The following is a 16,681-nucleotide window of genomic DNA, read 5'->3' as shown; positions in this document are numbered from 1 at the left end:
CACTACCAGTCCATGTTATGGAAGGCACTATGTAACCTGCTGTTCTAAGTTCTTGCCCACATCTCACATGATTACCTTTCCCTGCTAATTATATGCTCTTAGTATCTTGGTTCCTTTTACAGTTTTCTCCATTAAATTCCAGCACCTGTTTAAAAGATTAGGGTAAGCTTCCCTGTTGCCCAGATTTGCCTTAGTAATATAAATGCCGCTTCGGGTCTCCCCTGAAAAAAAGGCCACTAGCTTAGTGGAACTAACCTGATCAACAAGGAATAAAAGTGTAAGTATTTTCTTGCATTCTGCTTCTCTCATTCTTTAAATTTTGTCAAATGTTTGTCTAACTACACAAATACACCTTGATCTGTATCCATCAGTTTTGGCAACACATCTGTCATTCTCTTAGCTGGTATAGATGAGCACTTTATAGTTCAGATTTAAAATTAAAAGGGGTGTGCATATGGAACTGTGTCTTTAGCTTGTTTGGGTAATGCATCCCTCTTTTTAAAATAAAACCCTTCCAGATCTTTATCAGTATCTTCCAAACTTATTCAGGTTTTCAGTTCCTGTGACTTCCATGTTTGAATGGTTTGGCATTCTGTCTGTCATGGCTGTTGATTGTTGAGCCTTACCTGCCTTTAACCTTGGCAAAATTGTCTTTCATAAATATTTGTTTGTGCCTTTTCTTGGTTTCCACATTACTGTGCTTTATGCAAATGTTCATAAAATTTCTGAAATCTCTAATACCGGTTTTCTGATTTCTGGTCATTTTTCCTTATCATAGGCTTCTTAAGTTTATCGAAAACCCTTTATATTTTCTGTTGCCTAAGTTCCTGTGCTAAACGTTTTGTGCTCTTGAATAAGATAGCTGCTTAACTTCAGCTGCCATTCTTTTATCCTAAATGCTAGAATGCTGGTAGTGCAGCTGTTGCACATGCCTTGGATGTTAATAGAAAGTTGCGATACTTTTCTAAGAGAAATTTGTTCAGGAGAATAGAAATCTGTTTTTGTCGTTCGAGATTTTTTTCCATGTTGATAAGTACCACTGCTGGTCAGCCATCTCTTTTCAGTGGCGTATTTGTTCCCTTCAACAGGTAGGAGCCGGTTGAGAAGGATTATCATCCAAAGAGGGGTGGTTTGAACATTTTTCATTTTTTCTCCTTGGTCCCTATTGCACATTTGCTAGACAAGGTGGCTTGGAGGAGCATGCAGTGGGCTGCTCACAAAGGGTTTCCCTTTGTTTCCACAAGGAGTATTGCTTTAAAGATGAGCTGCCTCCCCCCTTCCTCACAGCAAAAGCAGTGGTCTTTTCTAGTCTTCACCAGGGAGATTGCACTACCTTGTGTGCCTCCCGTGTGCATGCTACCTCTCCCCTCAGGAGGTGAGTGTCTCACTCCCTTTCATGCATGTCTTCTCCAGTGCTTGAGCCACTAATGAAACCCTGATTATCGGGGATGCAGTCAGGGCTCCATCCCTTTCAACCAGAAAATCATATTGTACTGACTTTTGTTAGTGTTACAGAACACATCAAGTTAATTCATGTAGGTATCTGGTCCATCTGTTGTGTGTTTTATTCGCGTTTCCACTCAAGGCATTTTAGGTGCATCAACGTGGTCGGTTGTACTTTCACAAAAGAGTAGAAACTGCAAGTTGTCTTAAGTAGGACTTTTTGAGAGATCGCTGTACTACAGAGGTTCTTGTAACTTTCTGCCACCCATGGTTGCCCACTTTAAAGCATAGGATAATATAAATTGATCTTATAGTGACTCTTCCTGAATTAAGATAGTACACGTGTGAAATACTGACCATAGTAATACACCTTGAAGGAGAGATCCTTGTGTCAGTAAAACTACCCTTCATCCCCCTTTATTTGATTGGGGATTGTGATAGTGTTTTTATCCACTCTTGTGTTTTTGATGTGGTTGTTAAGCTGTTATGTTAAAGAATTGCACATGGATAATGTGTGCAAATGAGCGCAGATGGTTAGTAAATTAAACATGTATGTTTATGGATGTACATATATGTGCATTTATTATCAGTACTCTTGCTTGCATGAGACCAACGTTAGGTTTTGCAGAGATGAAAACAGCAGTTGCAATAATGGCCTCACCAGTCCAGCATATTTCAGTTGGTGAGTTAACAGAAATGTGTAATTTTATGGTGGCTTATCCATGAAGAGTTGCTGCTATGGCAAGTATCCTACACAGATGTATTCTTTTCTCTCCTTGGACAGATAGATGTCCTTCAAGAAATGCAACTGCAGTCATAACATATGGGTTGTCCTGCCTCAAGCAGCCCTCGGTCGGCCGGATTCCAAAGTCTGGGTCCGACGTCGGCTGATATCGCATTTCTCTCCGTCAGAGCGGCCGGAGTACATAAGCATCAGCCGACGCCATCTTCTTCGGTCTTTCTTGCCGCGCGGTGCCCGAAGCAGAAGCAGTTCGCAAGTGCCGGTCGGTCAGCTCCTGTATTCTTCGAAACCGAAGTCATCAAAAAAGCTAAGTACCCCGTTGGGGACCTTTTCTTGCCTCAGCCGATGTCAGAAATTACTGAAAAAGTAAATAATTGTTTGTCTTGTGGTAAAGAAATACCTCATAAGGATTTCCACTCTTACTGCCTCCCTTGCCTTGGCCCAGACCACGACGTCTCGGCCTGTGCCGCCTGTGCTCGCTTGAATAAGCGCACTCTCAGGCGCCGGGCGGAGTTCGCTGAAGACTTTTTCGGCGATAAATTTGACTATACAATACCGTCGGAACATCCGACAACGCAGACTCCTAAGAAACGAAAAGACCAGGACCGACATCCTCGGCCCGCGTCTTCCACCGACACCACGCCAAAACTAACCGCGAGTGCTCCGGTTCCCTCTGAGGCGGTTATTCCACCGCTCCGAATTCAAGACACCGCATTACCGATACCTCCGATACCGGAGGCCACTCCGACGCCAGTTATTGACTTTCCTCCAGATACTGAAACCGAGGAAATGCCCGAGACCATTGCTGTTGATAAGGTCACTCCTGCACTTGGAGCGGCTAGGCCTCCCATGTCCATGTCTGTCAAGGCCTACACACGTGCCAAGGCAGCCAGCAAGTCCAAGCATCTTTCTGCTAAAACCTTACCTCAGCCTACTCCTGAAACTCAAATCATGGCTATGACCGCAGATTTAATTTCCCTGATCAGAGGTTCCCAGGCCCATCCTGAGAGAGGATCCCAGCCTCCTCCTGATAAGAGGCCCAGGGTTGAACCCTCTGACCCTCTTCCCACAGATGAAGATTCTGAGGACTGTGTTCACTCCGATAGCCAGGAAGAGCCCTTCCAGACCTATGAGGATTCAGATGCAGAGGACTCCATTCCCTCGGCTTCTCCTCCTGAGGATATGTCTTTTGGGGAAGTTCTGCATTCCATGAGGGCGCATTTTAAGTGGCAAGGCCAGGAATATTCAGATTCCAGAAAGCGCCTTTGAACCTTCCTTAAAAAGCCCCAACACAGACCCTTAGCCATACCTCCTGTGCTTAATGTTTTGGATGATTTATACTCTGACTCCAGTGTTACCCCTGATACTCTTCCTCCTGCTCCTGTCAAGCCTGACCGATACTATAGGGTCCCAGAAACCCATTCTCATTTCTTTAGGGCCCATGCTGTTGATTTAGAAACAATTTCCCAGGGGCCTAAAGGGGTTTCATCTACCACCTCCAAAAACCCTTTGCCTTCTGACAGGGAAGCAAGGTCCTTAGAGAGATGGGGGAAGAAGGTCTACACCTCCACTACTTTATCTATGAGAGCTCTCAATTGTCTCTTTCACATGTTTCAATATCAGGATTTCCTGTTAGATGATTTACAGAAAAGATTGGCCTCCCCTGAACCTTTAGATAGGAAGTCTTTGCAGGAGGCTGTGCACAATTCTCAGCAAGTTAGCAATCATTTTCTACAGTGTGGATATGATGCAGTGGAAGCTCCATGTAGGGCAGCTATGACAGGGGCGGTCATTCGCAGACATGCATGGTTAAAAGATCAACCTTTACCAGATCATGTTAAGGCAAAACTTCTCGATGCACCCTTGGAAAAGAACAAGCTTTTTGGTGCTAATGCTAAAGATGTGTTAAAGTCCATTGAGGAAAAAGCCAAGTCAGTTCAGACAGTCAAAGATTTCCTCCAGGTTCAGCCACCCAGATTCAGCAGGAACTGGCCTTCTAAAAACTGGTCCTTTCCTAATCCAGAAAGATTTCAAAGGGGCAAAATCAGGCGTGCCCGAGGAAGAGGCCAATACAGAGGATCCTACAGGGGACGACAATGGCAACCAGCAAACCAAAGAAGTGACACAGGGGTTTCATGGCCCCACAGGGACAATCTCAATGACTTTCCTCTAGTTCCGCTGACCAAGGAGCAAGCAGAAGCTCCTTTGGGCGGAAAATTATCTCTGTTTACAAAAAATTGGCACAAACTGACAAAGGACAAATGGATTTTGGACATTATAGACCACGGTTACAGGTTCCATTTTCATACCTTGCCAAGAAAACTGGGCATGCCAAACCTTCCACAAAATCAGAGGGCAGAGGCTATCAAGCAAATTTCTCTGCTTGCTCAGATCAAAGCAATAGAAAAAGTTCCACAACAAGAGCAAGGTCAGGGGTTTTACTCAAGACTGTTCCTTGTTCCAAGAAAAGAAACTCAATGGAGACCAATACTGGACTTGTCCGCTTTAAACACTTTTCTCATAGTACCAACGTTCAAAATGCTGACTCTACAGCAACTCCTTCCCATGCTGGGCAAGGGGTCTTGGCTGATTACTCTGGACCTCAAGGAGGCATACCTGCATGTCCCTATCAGACACAGCTGCAGAAGATCCCTCAGATTTCTTGCAGGGCCAGAGCATTATCAATTCTCAGCATTGCCATTTGGCTTATCTACTGCGCCCAGAGTATTCACGAAATGCCTGGCTTCAGTAATTGCTCATTGCAGGCTCCAGGGGATTCAAATCTACCTGTACCTGGACGATTGCCTCATACAAGCGGACGACAAACTAACTTTGACAAAAAACTTGAATTATGTCATACATTTGCTACAGGCTCTGGGATACACAGTCAACTTTCAAAAGTCAAGACTTCAGCCATCCCAGCAAATTACCTTCTTAGGAGCCAAACTAGACACATCCTCTCAAATGGCTTACCTGACAGAAAACAAGCAAAAGAAGTTAACTCATTACTTCAAAAGTTTAGCAAAGCTCACCCAGATGACTGCAAGGAGATCCTACAGGCCCTGGGTTACATGGCATCCTGCATTCTCTTGGTTCCACTAGCAAGACTACACATGAGAAAGCTTCAATGGTACCTAAAAAGCTTATGGTCTCAACACAGCAACAACCTAGAAGCAACCATACCGCTCATTCCATGTCTTCAAAAGGAATTTCTATGGTGGGCCTCAGTAAGCCAGTCAAACACAGGTATGTCATTCAAAAAACCTCAGATAACACAGACCATGACCACAGACGCCTCAGACCTTGGATGGGGGGCGCACATGGAGGGCAGATGTATTCAAGGACAATGGTCTCCAAAGGAAAAACATCTGCATATCAACCAAAAATAAATGCTGGCAGTAATGCATGCCATCGAGGCCTTCGGACAACAACTACAACCAGGCCACCTACTAATATGGACAGACAACACCACTGTGATGTGGTACATAAACAAGCAGGGGGGCACTCATTCTTACCCCCTTTGCAGACTGACAATGAATCTTTGGGAAAAATCACTGAGCCTAAACATACAGTTGCAATCCCAGTTTGTTCCAGGCAAAGACAATGTTCTGGCGGACAGTCTAAGCAGTAATTTCCTAGAGCCCCACGAATGGAGGTTACATCCAGAAATCTGTATACGACTCACTTCAACATGGGGCAGGCCGGATGTAGACCTATTTGCCTCCCACCTCAATCATCACTTACAAAAGTTCTGTTCAAGGACATATCATCCACAAGCATGGAAAATAGATGCTCTCTCATTCAACTGGAGCTCCCTAAAAATCTATGCATTTCTACCTCTGCCACTGATGAACACAGTGTTACTAAAGATCAAAGCAGAGCAGCCCAAGGGGATCCTAATAGCTCCAGACTGGCCAAGACAACACTGGTACCCACTACTACGGAGCATATGTCACAACAAAACGTGGGCCCTCCCCCAATGGCCCCAACTTTTGACTCAACACAACTTCAGGACAGTTCATCCCAACATCCAGACGCTACAGCTAACAGCTTGGGAGATCCCATGAATAACCTCAACCTACCTCTTTCCAAGGAAGTTCAGCGGATACTGACAGAAGCCCGCAGACCATCCACCAGAAAGGTTTACTCAGCCAAATGGAAGAGATTTAGCATTTGGAATACCACCAAGGGCCATGATGCATCACCTTTGAGCATCCCACTCATCCTGGAATATTTGGCAGATATGCTACATAATGGACTCTCATACTCCTCTATAAAAATACATGCTTCAGCTATCTCAGCTAGATACAACACTGATCCACCTGTGTTTTCGCATCCTTTGTTAAGGCAATTTCTTAGAGGAATCAAGAATATAAAGCCCCCAAGAAAGGCACCAGTACCAGCTTGGGACCTCAACTTTGTTTTAGAAAAATTGACTGTACCTTCCTTTGAGCCAGCAGCTTCTGTGGATTTACAATTTTTTTCCTGGAAGACAGCATTCCTGTTGGCCATTACCTCAGCAAGAAGGGTTTCGGAATTACAGGCCCTAATGGCTATACCACCGTTCATAACTTTTCACAGAGACGGGGTCTCCTTACGAACCAACCCTACCTTTCTCCCAAAAGTGGTATCTAGGGTCTCTTTAAATCAAGCAATTCACCTGCCTACTTTCTTTCCCAATCCTGAGAACAAAGGGGAAAGACTGTTGCATACCTTGGACATTCACAGACAACTTCGCTACTACCTGGACAGAACCAAGACCAGTAGGAAGTCTGATCAGCTTTTTGTAGCTTACGCCCCTGGAGTACAAGGAAAAGCAATTTCCAAGCAGACAATTTCAAAATGGATTGGACATTGCATCAGATTCTGTTATTCCTTCCATGGAAAGAGTGTGCCAGCCAATGTCAGACCACACTCCACCAGAGCTACAGCCACCTCTACAGCATTCTTAAGAGGGGTGCCTACAAAAGACATTCTAGAAGCTGCTACATGGAGCTCCGTGCATACATTTTCCAAACATTACAACCTTCCTCTATATTCCAGATCCAGAGCAGGCTTTTCTTCGGCAGTCCTGCAGGGATTTATAGCTGCACCATCCTTTTCTTAGAGCATTCCACCTCCCCCAGCTAAGCTATGGTATTCAACCCATATGTTATGACTGCAGTTGCATTCTTGAAGGACATAGTACAGTTTTGTACCTACCATAAATGTAGATGTCCGACTGCAGTCGGGTTTTCCCTCCCTCCTTCCCCTCTATTCCTTGGGTCCACTCCTATCCCTGTTATCCTTAGCTGGGGATATCTGTTATGGTGTATCTGTTTATTGCTTATTTATTTGTCCGGAAACCTGTTTTATCTTCCAATTTGATTACAGCCTTCCTTGGAGGGCACCTGGCATCTGGGGCAAGAAACACTGAAGAAGATGGCGTCGGCTGATGCTTATGTACTCCGGCCGCTCTGACGGAGAGAAATGCGACATCAGCCGACGTCGGACCCAGACTTTGGAATCCGGACGACCGAGGGATGCCTGAGGCAGGACAACCCATATGTTATGACTGCAGTTGCATATCTATCGGACATCTACATTTATGGTAGGTACAAAACTGTACTTTTCTCCTAGTCATGTCTTAGATTTTCTTAAGAATTGTCATTGCGGTGTATGCTGCCATGGTTAAAGTTTGTGGGCGTGACCCTACACTGGAAAATGTCCCATATGAGATCCCATCTTAGGTGTGTCTTCTGCACAGAGTTAGACATTCTCCACTGATTGGTTATTCTTGCCAATATTGGAATGGCTCAGGAAGTCAAGACTGTGGTAGCCCTGGATGAAGATACAGTGCAGATCTTCATCGTGTTTCACTGTTGCAGTCATTACACTTGGGTTATCTTGCTGGCAGGCTACCCGCAGTCAGCCTGAATTCCAAAGTCCTGGTCCGGCATCGGTTGTTGTCGCCTCTTCCCTGACGTCAGTGCGCCAGGGGTATATAAGATGCAACCAACGCCATTTTCTTCAGTCTTTCTTGACGCGCGGTGCCCGAAGCAAAAGCAGTTTGCAAGTGCTGGACAGCCAACTCCTGAGATTTTCGAAGTCGAATTTCAGATCCGAAGTCTTCAATAAAGCTAAGTACCTCATTGGGGAAACTTTTTCTTGCTCCAGACCGATGTCAGTAAAAGTTAACAATTGTATTTCTTGTGGGAAGCAAATACCTCATAAGGATTTTCATTCTTACTGTATTCCTTGCCTAGGCCCTGACCACGACATTGCTAGTTGTCGGTTTTGTGCTAGATTTAACCAATGCACTATTAAGCGTCAGTACGATTTTGCTTTCCATTACTTTGGCTGAAGGTTTAACTATATAATGCCGTCGGAACAGCCGACGACCGGAGTTCATAAAATGCGCAAGGAAAAAGAAAAGGACAGGCATCCGAGGTCCAAAACCGACTACGAAGCCTCTTCTAGGCCAGTCGCTGGTTCTCAGTGAAGCACTTTCGCAGCCCTTGACACCCGCTACCTCAGAGCCACAGGCCGCCTCCAACTCCCACGTGGAGACAACTAGGCCTCTGGAAACTCAAGGTATTGGACCTACGGAAACTATTCCCTCAGATGGGTCTGGAGCCGCTGAGCAGGCATCGGCTTCTGAGGGTGTTTTCAGACCTACACAGCTTTCTATCAAGACCACTTCAGCAACCAAGACAAAGTCTAAAACACCTTTAAAGACAAAGAAACAAGTACAGCATTCTCCAGGACAGTCATCAGTACCTAGGAAACAGATGCTTAAAATGGCCGATGACCTAATTACTTTTATCAGGGGCTCCCATCCCCCTCCTGATAAAAGGCCTAGGCAAGACACTGACTATGAATCCTCTGATAAGGTTTCTATTTCTTCTGATTCCTCTTCAGAATAGGGATATTCTCTTTCTCCCTATGAGGACTCTGATGCTGAAGAATCTATCCCTTCAGCCTCTTCACCTGAAGACTATTCTTTTGGTAAAACCCTGCACACCAGGAGGGAGCATTTCCACTGGGAAAGCCAGGATTATTCATAATCCAAGAAAAGGCTCAGAGATTTTCTTTTAGTGCCTCAACACAGACCTCTTGCTATTCCTCCTGTGCTAAACATTGTAGATGATGTATTTTCTGAGTCCAGTGTGTCTCCTGATTCTTTACCCCCTGCACCAGTTAAGCCAGATGGGTATTACAGGGTTCCAGATTCACATAAATTTCTTTATAAAAACCCTGCTGCTGACCCAGAAATTATATCTCAGGGTCCCAAAGGGGTCAAGGCTTCCACTGCAAAAAACCCTGTTCCCTGTGATAGGGATTCTAGAGCACTGGACGGATGGGGGAAAAAAGTTTGCACCTCTGCTACATTAGCTGTAAGGGCTTTAAATTGCTAGGTTGACATGCTTAAATATCAGCAATACCTTATGTCTCTGCTAAAACAGAAAATGCTGACAAACTCTGAATGTTCTGAAAACAAGGAAATGCAGGATTTATTGCATGCAGCTGAACAAGTGGGAAAGCGTACTTTGCAATGTGGTTTTGATTCATTAGAGGCTTCTTGCAGGGCCGCGGTTACAGGCTCTGTCATTCAAAGGCATGCTTGGTTAAAGGAACAGAGTCTACCTGATCATGTTAAAGCAAAGTTATTGGATGTTGCATTACAGCATGATACGTTGTTTGGTGTTAAGGCAGAAGAGGTGTTAAAGAAAATGGAGGATAAAGCGAAATCTATGCAGACAGTAAAGGACTTCTTACAGGTTCAGCCACCCAGATTTAGCAGGAACTGGCCTTCTAAGAATTGGTCCTTTCCAGTGTCAGACAGGCCACAAAGAGGCAGATCTCAGCCCCAAGGCTCATACAGGCCTAAACAATGGGGTGCTTCTCTCTCCAAGAGCGGAGAAGACAAGTCACAACCATATAGGAAACAGTCCCAATGACTTCCCACTACCAATGCCAAGCACTTAACTTTTGTCAGCACCCTTAGGGGGAAAGCTAGCACTTTTCTCACAAAATTGGCACAGGATCACCCAGGACAAATGGGTACTGAATATTGTTTCTCAGGGGTACATGTTCTACTTTCACACCCTCCCAAAGGCAAAAGGTATGCCAGAACTGCCACACAATCAATGGGCAGAGGCACAAAAGCAAATTTCATCTCTCATGGACATGAGGGCTATTCAAAAAGTACCACAGCAGGAGCAGGGCCAAGGATTTTACTCAAGACTTTTCTTGGTACCCAGAAAGGGCAAAGCCTGGAGACCAATACTGGACCTGTCTATTCTAAATACTTTTCTGGACGTTCCAAAATTCAAAATGTTGTCACTGCAGCAACTTCTGCCCATGCTGGGCAAGGAGGCTTGGCTCGTAACTTTGGACCTCAAAGAGGCATACCTGCATGTTCCAATCAGACAATCTTGCAGAAGATAACTCAGATTCATAGCTGGCTCAATGCACTACCAATTCTCTACACTGCCCTTTGGCTTATCTACTGTGCCCAGGGTCTAAACAAAATGCTTGGCACCAGTAATTGCATTTTGCAGATAGAGGAATTCAAATATATCCCTACTTGGACGACTGCCTTATTCAAGCAGAGAGCAAGGACATTCTACTTCAGCATCTGGCGTTTGTAAAAAGATTACTAATTTGCCTAGGGTATACAGTAAACGAAAAGAAATCAAAACTACTGCTCTCTCAAGAGATAATATTCCTGGATGCAAGCTTAAATACAACTGCCCAGATGGCTTATCTCACGCCAGACAAACAAAGGCAACTGACTCATTACTTCCAAATGATGGCAACAAAAACCCAGTTACCTGCAAGAAAAATTCTGCAGGCTTTGGGCTTTATGGCATCCTGCATTCTGCTAATTCCATATGCAAGACTGTATATGAGGAAGCTACAAGGGTATCTAAAGTGTTTGGACTCAACATTGCTACAGCCTGGAAACAATAATTACTCTCATTCCCTGCCTGCAACCGGAGTTTCAATGGTGGGCTCTGGCCTGTCACCACAACAAGGGACAGCCATTCATTTTACCCACAGCCAGGCAGACACTAACAACAGATGCATCGGATTATGCCTGGGGGGCACACATGGCAGGAAAATGCATTCAGGGCAGGTGGCCCGCAAGCCAAATGCATCTTCATATCAATTAAAAAGAGATGCTAGCTGTACAGAATGCCCTGACAGCCTTCAAGGACCTACTCCATCCAGGACAACTATTGCTAAAGTCAGACAATACTACAGTCATGTGGTACATAAACAAGCAAGGGGGCACACATTCCTGCCCCCTCTGCAGACAAGCCATGACTTTGTGGGACACAGCATTGACCTGTCAGGTGCATCTGCAAGCACATTTCCTGCCAGGAAAGACAAATACTCTGGCAGACGAACTAAGCAGAAACCTCATGGACCCTCACGAGTGGAAACTAGATCCAAAAATCTTCAGCATGATAACAAGGAAGTGGGGATGCCCAGACATAGATCTATTTGCCTCCCCTCACAACTGCCAACTACAGAGATTCTGCACAAGGACCTATCGCACACAAGCATGGAAGGTGGATACTCGGTCATTCAGCTGGAAAACCCTGACTGTTTATGCCTTTCCTCCACTGCCTCTCCTACCCAAGGTACTCCTAAAGGTCAGACAAGAGAAGCCAAAAATGATTCTAATTGCCCCAGACTGGCCACGCCAGCAGTGGTATCCAATCCTAAAGAGCTTGTCTCAAGGCCCAGCCTGGACTTTACCTCAAATTCCTCATCTTCCGACCCAACAAAACAATGTGATCCTGGACAATCAGCTAAGAACCTTAAATATGGCTGCATGGCAAATAATATAACCACTCAGAACACACCTCTCTCTAAAGCAGTTATGTATGTCATTTTGGAAGCCAGGAGGTCCAGCACCAGAAAATCTTATGCAGAAAAATGGAAGAGATTTTGTGCATGGAACCAGGCACAAGGAATTGACCTGCTTGTTCCAAATATTCCTCAGATTTTACAATACCTAACTGAGATGCTAGACAAAGGCCTATCCTTGTCATCTATTAAGATCCATGCCTCTGCCATTTCAGCTCATTGCAATACGGAACCACCTATTTTTTCACATCCACTGCTAAGGCAGTACCTCAGAGTGGCCAAAAACATAAGCCCCCCAAGGAGAGCACCGATACCTACATGGGACCTCAGTTTTGTCTTGGAAAAGCTCACACTGCCTCCTTTTGAGCCAGCCAATACAGCCAAGATAAAATTCTTATCATGGAAAACTACTTTGCTCCTAGCAATAACTTCAGCAAGAAAGAGTCTCAGAGTTACAGGCATTAATGGCAGTGGAACCTTTTATCATTTTCCATCCGGACAGGGTTTCTCTAAGGACAAACCCAACATTTTTGCCAAAGGTAGTATCCAGTGTGGCTCTTAATCAAACAATTTATTTGCCTACTTTTTATCCAAATCCCCAGAATAAAGGGGAGAGACTTCTGCATTCTTTGGACATGCACAGGTAGCTACTCATCTACTTGGAGAAAACTAAAGCTTTCAGAAAGACTGAGCAACTTTTGGTGGCATATGCTGCAGGATCACAAGGAAAGGCGATCTCAGAGCAGACTATTTCAAAATGGATAGGACACTGCATTCGTTTCTGCTATGCACAGCATGGCAAATCAGTGCCTAAGGGCATCAGGCCACATTCGACCAGGGCAGCAGCCACATCAGCAGCCTTTCTCAGAGGAGTACCAACCAGGGAAATTTTGGAGGCTGCAACTTGGAGTTCAGTGCACACTTTTACCAAGCACTACCACTTAACTATTTACTCTAAATCCAGAGCAGGCTTTGCCACTGCAGTCCTGCAGGGCCTCATAGCCACTCCTAATTCTATTTAGACCCAGCCGCCCAACCTCAGCTTTGGGATTCAACCCAAGTGTAATGACTGCAGCAGTGAAACACGATGAACATAGTACAGTTGTGTACCTACCATAAAATGTAGATGTTCGAGTGTATTCACTGTTGCAGTCCAGGTTACCCATCCTCCATCCCCCTTTTTTTTGCTGGGACTTATCTGTACTTCTCTATTCTATACAACCTATGTGGTGTATTTGCTTGTTGATGAAGGTATTGTTTATTTTAGTGCATGCTTTATATAAGCAATGTTTTTAGCCTTCCCTTTTTGGAGCACCTGACATCTGGGGCAAGAAAAACTGAAGAAAATGGCGTCGGCTTCATCTTGTATACCCCTGGCGCACTGACGTCAGGGAAGAGGCGACAGCAACCGACGCCGGACCAGGACTTTGGAATTCAGGCCGACTGCGGGTAGCCTGCCAGCAGGATAACCCAAGTGTAATGACTGCAACAGTGAATACATTCGAACATCTACATTTATGGTAGGTACACAACTGTACTTTTTTAGATCTGGACCCTGTTACTTTAGGTGACTGCTTTCCTGATCTTTATCTATGTGTGTCTTAATATTGTGGCACAGCACTGGCTGGTCAAGCAGTTCCTTAAAGAAATTCTCTTTTTTCTGTAACCTTTTGCAGGTGCCATCAAAATTGTGTTTTCTTAACTTTGTGATTGACAAAGAGTGTTTGCCTCACTTTCTGGCTTCTTGGTCAGTGGTGCTGGTTTGTTTATTGGAAATAGTTTCTGTTTGTAAGCTACAACTTCTGCCTGCAGGAGCTTAGAGCTCCAAACCTTCATGTTTGAGGATCCGTGTTTAGTATTTCACAAGGATTAAATGTCTGTGAGGAATAACTTTTGCTCCTCTAAAAGGTTTCCTGTGGCAGGTGGCAATCTGCACATTACCTGTTCACCCTCCTTAGTCTTGTATATTCCACATATGACTGACTGGTTTGTGATTATGTGTTATTTTTGTAATATGGAGTGGCAATTTGGGCATCCTGGTGCCTTATTTTTTTTTCTTTATGTTGCACTGATCTGCAAAGGATGAAGCTTGCAAAGATATAGAATGTGCTGTATATGTATGCTTTGCACGTGCTGAATGTACTGCTGCCAGGCCCTCTTGGATATGTGCACATGTGTAGCACTCCATCTTTGCTTTGGTTTTTGCCAGTGTGTGTTATGGCAGCAGTAGACCCTACTGCCCCTCTCCTCTGAGATAGGCAAGCTGTGGGAGCATGCTGCATTTGGGTTTTGCTGAACTGACCTTCCATTGTCACTAGTCTATCCCATGTCACCAGTGTCACAGGAGGATTCACTGCCACTGTGCCAGTGGGTGGTCTAACGTATTATTTGTTAATAGCAGGAAGTGTTAATGAATGCCTTATCTCCTTAATGTGTTTTGAAGTTTTGTGATTTAGAGAGAGAAGTGAGTGCCTCGTGATGTTTTTAACAAGGCATTCTTTTACACTGTTGTGGGTTAAATTTCATGAAGCATATTCCTAATTGTTAAAGTTGGCACACCATTTGTCTCCTTGCATTGCTGTTTGCTATGGGAAAGAAAACCACATATAGTCATGCATTACTAATGCTACTAACCTTTTTCTCGCTATTGTATATTTTAATTTTTTTTCTGGTTCTGTACATTCTCTGGATATCCTTTTAAAAGGCTTAACATGTTTATCTACTTAACAAAACAGTAAACAGATCATCACTATATAAATATTTCAGAGTGCAGATGTGGTAATGGATCATTTTCGTGTTATAATATTGTATACAGTGCATACATGTGTGTGTGTGTACTTATGTTTTTTTTTTAGTTTGCTTGTTTAAAAACATTTAAAATCTGTGATATGTCTTGAAGTCTCTGATTCACAGATTTCTTGTTTTAGTTTGACATACATGTGCAGAGCCGAAGCTATCAGGACTGATGATAACTGCATTGTTTTAAAGGTAAGTGAAACATTCACAAGGATCTAAAAATATTTTTGTCTTGGTATGTGCCCATATAATGATTTGTATTTAATAAGTAAAAATTACTCTAAAAACTTTTACCATGTGTAAATATGCCTTCTCTTTCATGGTGCACTTGATTATGGCCAAAAGGTACTGTTTTCCTCTTAGAATCAGTTGTTTTCATTACACTTGAATTCCCTTTTCACCAAGAGGATACTGATTGAAATTTTAATTTTGACATATAATTAAAACAGAGTTAAGCTGCATCACGTAGAAGATCCTAGCACAAAGAACAGTTTCATTAGCTTTGCAGATGCTACATTTTTCAGTTTTCCATTACCAGCCCATATTGTTTGGGATGTTCCCGTGACATCTGTATTTTCCGTGTTGGATTCAGAACAAAACTGCGAGGGAAAGGAAGTTGACATACCTCAACAAGCAGTGTCTGGAGTCTCTCACTAAGTAAACTGCTATGTCTGCTGACACCAGGAATTGGACCTCTTCATATGTTCCTCAAAAAAGAGGAAAAATTTGGGGGTATTGGAGAAGTTTGCCCACTGTGATTAGAGTAGATGGGAGGCCAAAACTTCCCTCAGATTCTGTCTGTTGTCCATAGATCTTGTTCCTAGATTTGAGGGCAGTGGAACTGCAGAGGGGCACTTCAGCAGCTCCCATTAGAAATGACTGGTACTTCAAAGCTCCTCAGGATGTTGCCTTGCCTTTTGCAAAGAGGATGCTTTCCTAGGCTGAAGATAAAGGTCTGAATGGATGCCATGTTTTGTTTTGTTTCGGAAGGATAGTATCTCCATTTTACTTCATAGGTTGGTACTAGGCTATTGGCCCTAGGGCCTATACAAGCCTAGTCATAACAATTCCTTGGCTATTTCTTTCCATACTATTTACTTCCTGGACCCCTGTCTAGCAGGGTGACTGACTTGATCCCCAGAGTGAGTTTCCTTTCTCCCATCCAATCGTCAAGGTTCCTTTTGAAGAGGGCCAAGGAGGCTCTCTGCTTGACATGTATGGGCAGTCTATTCCAGAGTCTGGGGAGTCCCTAGGTCAGGAACCTATCCCTCCAGCATGTTTTGTTTATTGTGATGACAAGGTTAGACTTGTTAGATGTTCGCAGTCAGAAGGTTGAGCGTTTGTATGTCTGCCCATGGATTCTGAAATGTCTGTTAGCCACCCATGAAACTTTGAAGATTCACATGCTGTAGTTGTTGATCTCCATCATTTTAGCACTCTTGCCACAACGCGAGTCCTCTCTCGCTATCTCCACAAAGCTTACACAGGATTGGTGTAGGTTAGCCTAGTATTTGTTCCAGTTTATTCAAAACCTGCAGTCCAAAGCAGACCAGACATCCATCTCTGGACTCCTCCCTGATAGAAGAAAGAGCATATCCTCCTGAGAAAAAATCTGAGCCTTTAGCATTTAAAGGACGGGAAGATGGTGCATATGATACCCTAAGCTTAGGTCCCCTTTCTTGAGTATATCTTATTTGGGGAGGCTCTTTAAGGAAGGTGAATGATAAGTGGGAAGCTTGACAGGTCTTGAAGACTACAAAAGATATTTGGACTTTCATAGACTACTACAGTACACCCCCTCTATGTTTTTTCAGAAAAGTCACAACATTCCTAAATATT

The 16,681-nt window shown here is 44.0% G+C and overlaps 1 protein-coding gene across 1 annotated transcript in view; it reads left to right on the top strand.

Annotated features, from left to right (window-relative positions):
• LOC122792710 (armadillo repeat-containing protein 8-like) overlaps positions 1 to 15,061 on the top strand; it is a 1,055,700-nt gene extending 1,040,639 nt beyond the window's left edge. Inside the window, exon 10 of the mRNA XM_044060296.1 lies at positions 14,974 to 15,061. Within this exon, the coding sequence (XP_043916231.1) occupies positions 14,974 to 15,061 (88 nt within the window). The remainder of the gene's footprint in view (positions 1 to 14,973) is intronic.
• The last annotated feature ends 1,620 nt before the right edge of the window (positions 15,062 to 16,681 follow it).

The sequence above is a fragment of the Protopterus annectens genome, chromosome 2.part0, assembly GCF_019279795.1.
Source record: "Protopterus annectens isolate FY-2018-M chromosome 2.part0, PAN1.0, whole genome shotgun sequence".
In the NCBI taxonomy this organism is placed as follows: domain Eukaryota; kingdom Metazoa; phylum Chordata; order Ceratodontiformes; family Protopteridae; genus Protopterus; species Protopterus annectens.
Note: the sequence above shows the minus strand (reverse complement) of the source record. Positions and strands in the feature narration are given on the sequence as shown.